This window comes from Macrotis lagotis, chromosome 6 (assembly GCF_037893015.1).
Source record: "Macrotis lagotis isolate mMagLag1 chromosome 6, bilby.v1.9.chrom.fasta, whole genome shotgun sequence".
NCBI classification, from domain to species: domain Eukaryota; kingdom Metazoa; phylum Chordata; class Mammalia; order Peramelemorphia; family Peramelidae; genus Macrotis; species Macrotis lagotis.
In genome coordinates, this window is record NC_133663.1 from 1143333 (window position 1) to 1155680 (window position 12348).

Below are 12348 nucleotides of genomic sequence, written 5' to 3' on the forward strand. Positions count from 1 at the left end.
AGGACCTGAGGGAAGTGGAAGAGAGGCCACAGAATGAGAAGAGAGAAAACTTCCCACCATTCCCAAAGGGAAGAAGATAGAGCTTGCAAACCACTAGTCAGGGAGCGTGGCTTGATTCTAGAACACATTCTTAAAATGGTGCCTAATAAGCATCTGGAAAAGAAAGCTGTGATTACTTGAGTCAGACAGGCTTCATCCACAACAGGTCAAACCAGGCAGGGTCGGTGGACAGGGTGACCCAATTGGCAGACCAGGGGAGCACTGCAAAAGTCCCTAGCCTCCATTTTGTCAAGTCCAAGATGGAATGATGTTCCAGGTGTAATGAGGATTCAGAATTGACCAACAGTTAGAGCCCAAAGTCATCCTCATTGGCTCCAAGGGACATGAAAGGTCTCCATGAGTGGAAGACCCTGTGCTAGATCAGAGTTTTATGGGGAGCAGATGATGCCCCCCAAGGCTGAGATGGATGGCTAGGTAACACATTGGACAGCCACAGAGTTAGGCTTTAAGGTCATGCTAGGGTGGTCTAAGGGGAACAAATCAAGCTGAAATGTGGCCAGATCTTGTCAGTTGCATTGGAATGTGCCCATCTTCCACAAAATGATGAGGACATGGTGACTGCGGCAGAGAAGTCCTCCTGGACATTATCTGGAGTCTTCAGCAGCCTTCCAACTCAGAGAGAATCAATCGGTCCAACAATGTGAGACTATAGTCTAGAAAGCTCATCCAGACTCAGGCTGAAGGGGGCTGAAAGAACAGCTGGGGAGGACCTGCCAGGCCTTGCCTTTCTTGGACCCCTCTCCATCTCAGGCCAGGACACGTACGATGAAGGCTGGTTCCTTCAGGACCTGGGCCTGCGGAGTCTGGGAAAGAGAATGCCATGTTGGGAACATCTTTGAAAAGCTGTCACATGGAGGAGAGTTAAATTTGTTCTGTCTGCACCCAGAGAGACAAAGAATGAGGAGTGGCCAGGAGCTTCCCACTGCCCAGAGAAGTAGTGAGCTCCTCTTCATTGTCCAGCATTGGAGTGGGTCTTATGCCAGAATTGACAGGCTTTAACTTCTGAGATGAGATGGCAAAAAGGAAAAGGCAAGAGGAGGTCATAGGGATCTGGCAGGATGCAAACCAGCATGGGAACTGGTGACCTTGAACCAGTGCTGAGAAATCAAGGGATGCTGTCAAGCAGTGGAGAAAGTTGGGGGCACTAAGGGGAAGGTTCTGAACCCCACTCTGCTTGCCAGGAGTTGTTGCTCAGGAAGCTGCAGAGTTCAACTCTGGTGGGTGGATGGGAACATAGAGGATCCCTGAGCTAGGCCCCCTCCTGAGATAGCTTTGCGGTCCCATTGTCCCTCCCTCACCCACCAGAGGGAAGTTGTAAGAGTCTGACCCTTGATTATTCATGAGGACTCATCTGATTTCTCATGATGTCTCCATGCTGTTGAGGTCTCCTTAGGTAACCTTGGGGGACGAGTACAAGGGTGGAAACTTGGTTTGTGCATGGGGGGAGTGTTGGGGGAGTTCTGGGAGGACCAGATTGAAGGTCACAGAACTGACTAAGAGCAAGAAGACTGGTCATCTTCTAAATGGGGACCTGAGTTCCAAACAGGTGTCAGAGATGAGATGGAATCCCAGGGTGTGAACAACTGTCTCCTGGGGGTCCCCATGATCCAGTGTGGTCACCTGTTCAGGACTGAGACCCCATTGGCTAGAACAGACCCTTCTCTGACTTCTACCCCTTTTCCACATGTGAGCTATCAGTCCTGGGACCATTTCTCTGCAAGGTCTCTTCCATGGAGATCCCCTCTCTCCACATGATCCCATATCCACAAGCTTTTTAGAATGACACCAACAATCCCAGGTGCTCCCAAAGCAGCCAGGTGACTGTTGCTCAAGCCCTCGTCTACACCTCCTGCCCCACCAGCTAAACGGAGAGCAGGACACAAGGCCCCTGCCCGGGAGGCAGGAAGACTTGAGTTCAAATGTGACCCCCAGACACTTCTAGCTGTGTGACCCCAGACAAGTCATTGTGCCTCCATTTCTTCATCTGTTAAATAATGATAATTGTGCCCATTTGTGGGTAGATTTTGTGAAGGTCAAATGAGGGCCCTTTTGTAAAGTGCTCAGCCAGGGGGCTGGCACAGGATGGTCACTGTAGAACTGCTTGTTCCCCTGCCCCCTCTTCAGGAACCCTCTCTAACCTTCCCGATTGTTCCTCCTCACTGTCTGCCTGGACACTCTCCTCTGGGAGTTCCCCGGTGGAAGTAGCAGCCTCTGCTCAGTCAGGAGCTGCAAGAGGAGCAACTTGCAGCCTCCAGATAACACCCCCCCTTCTTACTTTCCCTGAGTATGTGTGACTGAAAAGGGAGCCTGAGGTTTCCAGGATTCTCTCTGCCTGGCTGGCCCCCAGACCTGGAAAGGTCTCCCTCGTCCTCCGCCTCCCGCCTTCCCTTGGCTGACCCACTCCTAAGGGCCAAGTTCCTCCAGACTCCCTCGAAGTCCCTGTGTGGTCCCTTTGGAGGGGGCTGGGCCTCCGGGATTCCCCATCTCAGAGCTCCTGGAGGTCACACTTATCCCTGCTGTTGTGTTCACCTAAGTTCTCTGGAAGGCAGGTTGCCTTTGTATCTCAGGATAGTGCCTGACACCTCAGGAGGCAAAGAACGCGCCATTCAATAAGTGAAAAGCTTTTATATAGCACCTGCTCCATGCCACCTCTGGGCCAAAGGGGCAAGACCCCAAGGTTCTCAGTATCAAAGGGGAAGACAGCCAAAGCTGCAGAGGAGCCCCAGAGTGACTGAAGGCTGAGGACCAATGGCATTCCAGGCTCGTGTCTTAAGTCACCTGAAAAAGACCCAGCAGATACCTCCCTGAACAAGCCATCTACCCAAAGGCCTCCTGGAGGTGGTGAGATTTGAGTTTTGAAGCAACCAGGTATTCTGAGAGGAATGAGGGCATCTCAGTCCTGGGGCACAGCCAGGGCAGAGGCAGGGAGGCTGGAGATGAGTGTGGAAGACTTAGGAGGCCAGGATCTCTCTCACAAAAAAGTAATAGGGAGCCACACTGCTTCCCAAGTGGCCTGGGTTGGGTCACCTCTCTGGGCCTCCTTGTTCCCTTCCATGTGTTCAGAGTGGACTCCACCCCCACCATGGGCCCTCTAGTCCGGTGGGGGGGGGGGCAGGTTGCAAGAACGTCCCATGGGAGAACCTCTGAAGTAAGACGGCCCTTATGGCCGTCTGGAGCAGCTGTGGAGGGGCCTGGTTCTGGGAAGCTCCCGTGCTGCAGCTGGCACTGTGGCTGCTCAGGGATGGGCCGAGCCCTGCCAACTGGCCAGACTTTTCTGGTCCCTGGAGGGGCGAGTGAGTTTTGGAGCGCCATTAGCTCCCGGGCCTTGGAGCTGGCATCAAAGTCCGCTTCTAGCCGTGCTGCCTTTGCACACCGCCTTCGGGGCCCCCCACTTTCATCGGGTCTCTGAATTTGCCCCGAGTGCCCTGCCCCTCCCCGCCTGTCCCCCAAAGCGGCCTCCGGGCCCCGGAGGAGCGCAGGGAAGGCTGGAAGGGCAGAGGGGGCAGGCCCTGGGGCCGCAGTGCGGGAGGCGGGGCCGGGCGTCCAGCGGCCGGGCATGGAGCGCCTGGGGTGCCGGGCGCGCTGCCTCGGCCTCTTCGACTACAAGACCGAGAAGTTCGTGGTGGCCAAGAACAAGAAGGTGGGGCTGCTCTACCGCTGCCTGCAGCTGGCCGTCCTCACCTACCTGCTGGGGTGAGCGGGGGGCCGGGCCGGGGCCGGGGGGCAGGTCCCCTCCCCGTTACCGGTTGGTGGGGGCTCCCGGCGCCCCGGCTCGCTCTCTCCTTCCCGACGCTTACATACCCTGGCTGGGGGGACGCAGGGCGGCCCCTCGGCTGTCCCCCCGCCCCAGCCTCCATCGTCCTCCGGGTGCCCCGGGCCCTGAGATGGCCGAGTCATCCCCCGGCCCGGGATTATTTATAGCCAGGCTGACTGACCGGGACAGCCTGTTGGCCCAGCTCCCGCCGGCCCTCTCCTCCAGCCTTGGGGGAGCCTCGGAGGGGCCGGGGGAGCCAACAGGCTGGCCTTCTCTTCCCCCTCCCTCCCCTCCTCCTCCCTTCCTTCCCTTCTCTCCCTCCCTCCCTTCCTTCTCTTCCCCTTCCCTTTTCCTCTTCTCCCTTCCCTCCCTCTCCCCAGCTCTCCATGGATTCAGCACCTACATAGCTGTCCACAGATCACTTCCAGAGCCCAGGCCTTCCTAGCAGTGAATCGCCACCCCTCTAGTTGAGCTAGGCTTGGGGGAGGCCAGTTTAGCTGGGAGGATAGGGATGCGCCAGGGCCTGAATCTTGATTAGAGGCAGGTGACCCAGGGGCCATGGCCACTCACACCTGCACAGCCTTCTGGAGCCAGAGCCCCTCACCCTGTGGCTCCAGATCCAATCCACTGCTCCCTGGTCTGGGGGAGGGGGGGCAGCAGCATGGGGACACCATTAAGCTCTTACTGAATCAGGACTCCCACCTTGAACATGCTCCAGAACTGGTGCCATCCAGTCTCTGCCTGAAGGTTTCTGACAAGGAGTTCACTTACCTCAGTGAGGTGGGGGTAGGTGGCACAGTAGGAAGAGAGCTGAACTGGGAAATAGAAAGACCTGAGTTCAAATCCTACCCTAGACAATAGCTGGGTGGTCCTGGCCATGTCACTTCACCACTATTTGCCTCAGTTTCCTCATCTGTAAAATAGGGACATGAACAGCACCTCCCTTGGCAGGGATGCTATGATGATCAGATGCAATTGAGCCCATGTATACCCATATCACGGCCCCAGAGAAGCAGGCACTATTGTGGGATGGAGTCTTTGCTCAAGGCCCTTCAAGGCAGAGGAACCCATGGCAGCCCCTTCAGTAGTGCTTCCTACTTTCTTTCAGCAGCTGCCCTACAACAGGGGAGGCGCAGAACATGGCTGGGTGGTGTTTGGTTCTCACAGACCTTGGATCCTGGAAGTTTGGGGAATTGGAGAATTGGGCTTCCATTTTGTAGGATCACCAGCCTTATAAGAGCTGTTTTTTTATAGAACTTTTGGTCACAAGGTCCCAGAGGATCAGTTGATGGAAGAACCTGGGCCAACTTGGTCCTTGGGTGATATCTGGTCTGGTCCTGGACCTTGAGAACTTGAGGAGTCTCTTTCCTTCACCCCCCCCACCCCCATTCAACACTGATGCTAGTGCCTCAACCTGTGGTGGACTTGGAGGTCCCAAGTCAGGCCTTGTTGTTCTAGTGAACATGTTTTTGGTTCATTTCTGCAAGGCAATGGGGTTAAGTGACTTGCTCAAGATCACACAGCTAGGCAATTATTAAGTATCTGAAGCCAGATTTGAACCCAGGTCCTCCTGAATCCAGGGCTGGTGCTGCACCACCTAGCCACCCCGCAGAGAACTTCAAATGAAGCCCTGTATCTCAAGGGCTTTGTCACCCCAGACATATCTGGCACTCATTGTTGTGGTTATTTTCCCAACATTGTCCACATGGTCAGGAGAGTGTCTGCTCCTTTTCCTCTTCCTGTTGCAGGTGGGTATTTCTGATGAAGAAAGGCTACCAGACGGTGGACACTTCCATCCAGAGCTCAGTCATCACCAAGGTCAAAGGTGTGGCCTTCACCAACACTTCAGAACTGAAGGAGCGGCTCTGGGATGTGGCTGACTACGTCATCCCCTCCCAGGTCTGGGGCATCAGTCAACTCAAGAAACTGTAGAAGCTGTATGGGGGTGCAATGATTGGAGCCAAAGGTCCAGGGCTTAGATGCTCCCTTTGGATTCTGGCAGATTGCTGAGTTGCCCTCAAGGGTCCCTTCCATCTCCAGATCCTGGACCCTATGACTCAGAGGAGATGTGGACAGGGACTGAACTCTGAGGAAAGGAAGGTGTTGTGGTGGGAGGAGGGAACCCTTTCCTGATTATTCAGATCTGCCCCAAGGTGGGAGGGGGTGGCCCAGGAGGAGCAGAGCCTGAACCCCACCACTTCTCAGGGACCTTGGAAAGTGGATACTTATTCAGGCTGGGCTTAGACTCTTGGTACCCCCATCGTGGTTTCAGGTCCCTACTGATTCCCAAGGTCTTTAGCTGCTGTCCTTGGCAGCAGGGCTGATGGCCTGGCCTCATCTGGCTGGCTGCTCCAAATGCTGCTGCCTTGGTCTGTCTCAGCAGCAAAGCCTGGAGTCTGAGGAGAGGGAGGCAGCCAGGCAGGAGCCTGGGACCCCAAATTCTCCCCTCTCTCCCCTCCCTACCCCCTTCTTTTTCTCTTTTCAGGCAGCAGTAACTGTGCTGGAATGGGGTTCCTATTGGGGTGGGGAGAGGAGGAACTTTTTATTTTTAGGTTTTTTCCAAGGCAGTGGGGTTAGGTGGCTTGCCTAAGGCCACACGGCTAGGTAATTTTAAGTGTCTGAGACCGTATTTGAACTCAGGTACTCCTGACTCCAGGGCTAGTGCTCCATCCACTGCACCACCTAGCTGCTCAAGGAGGAATGCTTTTAAGATTAGCCAAAGATGTAGAGATCAGGGGCCTCCAGGCCAGAAACGACTGGAATCAGGTAGAAAGATGGGGGACTTTGGGAAGAAAGGGGTTTCTTTCCTTTCTTTGTCCAAGCCAGGTATAGAGCTAGTGCCAAGTTCAGATGACCAGCAGCCAAGGAAGAAACATGGCTTCAAAGCCATGTGGCACTGGCCATGGCCTGGAATTATGGATCATGCTTTCCTGTCCTTGGCTTTTCAGGGAGAAAATGTTTTCTTTGTTGTCACCAACATGATTGTGACCCCAAATCAGCGACAGACCACCTGTGCTGAGGTAACAAGTCATAGGGTACAGAAAGGCCTGGGAGCAGGGGGAGGAAGGGGTGTGTGCAGAAAAAAGAATGTCACCCTCCTCCGGGGGAGACAGACATCTCAGCTCCCCCTCTTCCTCTCATCATCCCTTTTCCTTGGTGGTCAAGGTGGCCACTTCCTGGCAGGTGGCTGCCCTATGCTGGGCACCCTGGGAAAGAATTCCTACTCCGATGCAGCTAGCCCCCACGCACCAGTGGACATCCAGGGCGCTTTGGGGGAGGGGTACCTGGCTCTTGTTGGGAGTTGTGACACTTGTCCAAGGTCACACGGTCTAAGGCCAGATCTGAATTCAAACTTCTTGAATGCCGAGTCATCTCTGGTCTTCTCCTCAATCCCCTTCCCTCTGCCATGCAGAGCCCCACCTTCCCTGATGCCATCTGCTTCCAGGACAGTGACTGCCCCAGAGGAGAAGCTGTCATTAATGGGAATGGTGAGTGAGCCACGACAGGGCAGCCTGGGTGGAGAGGGGCTTGGACCACCACTCTCTGCCCCCCTCCCTCCCTCATGACCCATTGCTCCCTCCCTCTCCAGGAGTGAAAACTGGCACCTGTCTGATGGAGGGCAGCAATAGGAGTGGCACATGTGAGATATTTGCCTGGTGTCCAGTAGAGAAGAAAATCAAGTTCAAGTGAGTATGTCTGGGGGAAGGGTGGGGAGCACCATGTGGAAAGAAGAGACCCTCGAGGCAGGTCTCCCCCTGTGGACTTCTTACTCCAGACTGGCTCTGGGCTCTGCTCTTCCATCCCAGAACTGGGGGGGGGGGCCTAGGCTGGCACAAGCCTCTCTCCTTGTTCGTCTAGGAGGCCATCCAAGAGAAATGGCTGTCCCCCCCCAAGAGCAAGGACCTGGCTGAAGCCTGCAGTCCCTCCTACACGGGAACTGTGGGCTTCTCCTCGGTCATCTCACAACTAGGGAGCTCAGTTCAGACCAGGAATCATGGAGACATCCTTGGGGGGCTGGGGGAGGGTAGCCTACCCTAAGTTCACCTGTCTGGCTGGGACTTGCAGGAAGGCACTTCTGGGGCAAGCTGAGGACTTTACCGTCTACATAAAGAATACTATCTGCTTCCCCAGATTTAATTTTTCCAGGTAAGTAGGGTGGGTGTGCCAGGGGCAAGAGAGGCGCCCCTCTACCCTCCTCAGAGGGATGGGGTATGAAAAGCAGGGCTGCTTGTGTTGTCAATGAGTGTGGCATCAGTGAATGTGCCAGGGGACCCAGTGGATGGGCTAAATTGCCATGACCAATCTTGCCAGGGCACCTTGACAGCCATGAGACATCGCTGAGGGCACAGGGCTGGGGAAAGCTGATGACCCAAATAGCCTCAGGAGGATGCGGCTGCTGAGGCTTCCACCTGGGCTGGGCTTGGGAAGGGGAGAGGGCAGGTGTGCTGTCAGCCCTGGGGGCAATGCCCTGTGTTCCTGCAAAGGCAAGGGGGAGCAGGGTGCCACCCTTCCCAATACAGCCCCTTTAAGATGAGAGCAATCATCTGCACTGCCTGGGAAAGCATGAGGCCCTGTGGGAACCCTGACTCTCCTAGGCTGTCACCCCAGGGCCCACACAGTGGCCAGCTGCCTCTTGCTGCTAGATGGGTGGGGCTGGCACAGGACCAAGATGGGCCCGGGCAAGGGGATTCAGGGTGTTTTGGTTCATCCAGCCCCAACCCAAAGTGAGAATGCCTGCTGACCACCCCACATGACACCCCCCCCAAGTCGAAACTGGCTTCTTGGCAGTGTCACCCACTGTCTAGTTGACTAGTCAATCACAAGCATTTATTAATAATCTACTGGCTGGCACAGGAGATGGGAGCCCAAAGGGCCGCAGACTCTGAGCTGCCCTTCCCCAATCTTTGGGGTAGATGGAAGGGCAAGGCTCTGGCTGTCAGGAGAGCTGGGGTCCTGGAGGAGGATGTGCAAGGAATCATAGGAGCCACAGGATTGGGGAAGGAAGGAGCACACCGCAGGCTTGGGGACGAACAGGAAACCTGAAAAGGAGACCCGGGCCAGACTGTGCCTCTAAACCACTGCAGGAGTAGTCCATGGGATTTATTGAGGGTTTGGGGACCCCAGCCAATCTGACCCTCATTTCTGGATGTTCCCTATCTCTTGGCCATGCCCACTGACCACATGGTTCCTCCAAGCTCTCCCACTGTGCTCAGGAATCTTGAAGCCCATGCCAAGATTCTCTCATCTCTCCTTCCTGCCCCAACTTCCAAACTGACCTCCAAATGGGTGCCTCCCCTCCCTGCCTTCTCTGGGACTGCAGAGGTTCCCCCCCCCCCAACATCCAATTATTGCCAAGTTTTGTTTGTACCTCTGAACCATCTCTCAAGCTCTGGGTGGATTGGCCCCCTCCCTTTGGAACCTCTCTGGCTCCACACATTCCCCCCTCTAGCCCCAAATTGACCACCCCCTTCCAGAGGTCTGTAAAGGGGAGGCCAGTGGGATGCTGAGCCCCCTAGACCTGCTCATGTCCTTTCCTATAACACATGATGACCCAAATAGCCAACATTTCTTTAAAAAATCCCCAGGAGCAGTCCCTGCCCTCATGGAGCTCCTGGTCTCTAACCTGGAGTGGGGGGGGGGCAACATGCAAACAAAGCTATGCCCACAAATTTAGGTGCCAGATATGAAGAGGAAAGCCTGGCCCTCAGAGGGGGGGGGGGTTAGTGATGGGAGCAGGGGATCCCAAAGCAGAGATGCAGCATCCTAGGCATGGAAGGGGCATATCAGACTCCACGAACTTGGGGTGCCGGTGCCCTGAGCTGCTTCTGAGGAGCTAGTTTCAGGGTCCCTAGGGAGGCCCCCCTCCCTTCTTGGTTTTCAGGTAGAGGGCACTGTCCAAGGAGGGCTGATCCCAGAGTCCTCTTGTTCCATCATCCATGGCTGGGTCAGCCGTCCCTCCTGGGACAGTCTGGCTGAGGTGGCCCCCCTGAACCAGCCATGCGGTTCTGGCCAGGAGCTCCAATGGCCTTCTCTCCTCAGGTCCAACGTGCCACATACCACGGACAAAAACTTTCTGAAGTTCTGCCGCTTTAATCCTCAGAACCTCTACTGTCCTATTTTTAGGCTGGGCAATCTGGTCAACTATACTGGGAATGATTTCCAGGAGATGGCCTTAGAGGTAATGACCCTTAAACTGGGGTGTGGGCTTGGGCAGCGGGCTCCCTGGCCCCTCTGTCAACCTGCTGCTGGAACAGGGGGCTCCCAGAGGCAGCGCCCGGGGAAGCAGCTGGGTCTGGGATAGCATCACCCTAAGATTCACCCAGGTCATTCTGGCCCCAGCCACATAGACATCCATACACGGCTGCCTCCTTGTGTGCTCTCTATCACCTCAGTCGAGGAGATGGTAGTTTGGCTGTGTAGACTTGGCCAGATGTTCCATCTCACCTGTACATAATTTTTTAACAGCTACCTCTCAATCTTTCCCTGTCATTCTCTTGTTTTTTTTGGTTTTTGCAAGAGAATGGAATTAAGTGATTTGCCCAAGATCAATCAGGTACTTATTTAGCATCTGAATCTGACCTCAGACACTTGAAACTTGAAAATCCCTAGCTACGTGACCTTGGACAAATCACTTCACCCTGAACACCTCATGTCCAGGGCCATCTCTGGTCGTTCTAATTCCCCTCTGATCACTGGACCTAGATGGCTCTGGAGGTGAGGCCTCCAATTCACCTGATATGCCTGATGTGGTGCCACCTCCCAGACACTGTTTTGTCTGCCCAAGGATCTTGGGACACAGGCATCTGGAAATGTGATGCCACTACCGCCACTGGGGTAACCCAGAGTGGGGATGGGCACCACGGGATGGTGTGCCCGTTTCCTCCATTCACTCATGGCTCTCAACCTCTCTCTCTCTTAAGGGTGGGGTAATAGGGATTCAGATCCAATGGGACTGTGATCTGGACAAACCCCCTTCGGCCTGCCAGCCTCAGTATTCCTTCAGCCGCCTGGACAACAAGTTTGCAGAAAAGTACGTCTCCTCCGGCTACAACTTCAGGTAAATGGGATTATGTGGGGAGGGAAGATGTACGCCACCAGTCACCCCCCTGGGCAGACTCCCCTGTGTTCTCCCCATCCTTGGGACAACTGTGCCTCCTCTTTTGGTTAGGTATGCTAAGTATTACCAAGACGCCAACGGGGTGGAGTTCCGAACGCTAATGAAGGTCTACGGGATCCGCTTCGATGTGCTGGTGAACGGCAAGGTGGGTGTGTGGGGTCAGGCGTCCTCTGGGCCAGGGTCCTTCTCTGGGCCAGGCGGTGGGCCCTCCGGATCCCTAGTCTTTTGCATGCTTTCTTTCAGGCCGGAAAGTTTGGAGTCATACCCCTGGTCATCAATCTGGGCACCGGCGTGGCTCTCATGGGCGCTGTAAGTAGCCCAACCCAGACCTCCCCCAGGCCAGGAGCCCAATGGGGCCACGCCGAGGCTCCTCCCCCATCCCCCGCAGGGGCCCGGGTCTGAGGCCTGTCTCCCCGTTTCCAGCCCTGCCCTGAAGGGGGGACCTCTAGGAGGCTGGGGGGCTCGGGAGTCTCCTGGCTGACGCCCCTGGCTGCTTTTAGGGGGCCTTCTTCTGTGACTTGGTGCTCATCTACCTGATCAAAAAGAGCCAGTTCTACCGGGATAAGAAGTACGAGGAAGTGAGGTGAGGTGAGCGGCCCTCCGTGGGGGGGGGACCCCGCCTGGCCCGGCCGGGGCCCCCCGTGACGCCTCCTTTTCCCTCAGGCTGGGCCCGCAGCCGTTTCGGTCCAGACCCCTGGTCCACGGAAAAGGGTCCTCGGAGCCGGCGGAGCCGTAGCCCGGAGGGGCCGACCCCCTTCTTTGGACTCTGGACATCGGGGGGCTGGGGGGCCGGCGAGCGCCGAATAAAGGCCTGTTCGGAGCAGAGCGCGTGCCTGGGGGTCCGGGGATCGCGGGTTCCGGGGATCGTGGGGGCCGGGGGTCCGGGGATCGCGGGGGCCGGGACCGGGGGTCCGGGGATCCGGGGATCGCGGGGGCCGGGGGTCCGGGGCCGGGGATCGCGGGGGCCGGGGCCGGGCTCAGTACACGTGCACCATGCCGTAGAGGAAGGTCCAGAAGAGCACGTAGGTGAAGAGCCCCCCCAGCAGCCCCCCGGTCAGCAGCGGCCGCCGCGACTTGAAGTACTTGCCCCAGCGGCGGCCGGCCTTGAGCGCCAGCAGCAGCGACAGCAGCGCGGACGCCAGCAGGTAGAAGGCGAAGCCGCCCAGGCCGCCCAGGCCCAGGATGCCGGCCGTGGCGCCCGACAGCGCCGACACCGACGTGCGGCAGTAGTCCAGCAGCGCCGCGTTGCCGCGCACGGCCGCCTCGCTGACGAAGGGCGGGCCCTCGCGCCGGGGGCCGGCGGGCGGCGCGGGCGGCGCGGCCGCGGCCATGGCGGGCTCGGCGGGCTCCGGGGCCTGGGGGGGAAGGGCGGGCTGAGCCTCGGCGGGCCGGGCGGCCGCCCCCCGCCCGGGCCCAG

General features: G+C 56.9%; 2 protein-coding genes across 7 annotated transcripts; one reads left to right on the forward strand and one right to left on the reverse strand.

Moving 5' to 3' along the window:
• The first annotated feature begins 3616 nt into the window (after window positions 1-3616).
• On the forward strand, window positions 3617-11534 carry P2RX5 (purinergic receptor P2X 5). Of its 6 annotated transcripts, XM_074190522.1 has the most exons (11): window positions 3617-3753; window positions 5563-5713; window positions 6763-6834; window positions 7227-7302; window positions 7404-7500; window positions 7880-7960; window positions 9854-9992; window positions 10735-10871; window positions 10983-11076; window positions 11175-11240; window positions 11432-11534. In XM_074190522.1, the coding sequence occupies exons 1-11, from the start codon at window positions 3617-3619 to the stop codon at window positions 11516-11518; spliced, it is 1137 nt and encodes a 378-aa protein (XP_074046623.1). In that variant the 3' UTR covers window positions 11519-11534. The 6 variants fall into 6 exon arrangements, with proteins under 6 accessions (XP_074046623.1, XP_074046620.1, XP_074046622.1 ...); XM_074190519.1 differs by having other exon boundaries at window positions 10983-11240; window positions 11432-11515; XM_074190521.1 differs by lacking the exon at window positions 11432-11534 and having other exon boundaries at window positions 11175-11348.
• Window positions 8617-12262, reverse strand: EMC6 (ER membrane protein complex subunit 6). Its single transcript, XM_074192488.1, has one exon. The coding sequence runs from the start codon at window positions 12260-12262 to the stop codon at window positions 11909-11911; it is 354 nt and encodes a 117-aa protein (XP_074048589.1). The 3' UTR covers window positions 8617-11908.
• Between the last annotated feature and the right edge of the window lie 86 nt (window positions 12263-12348).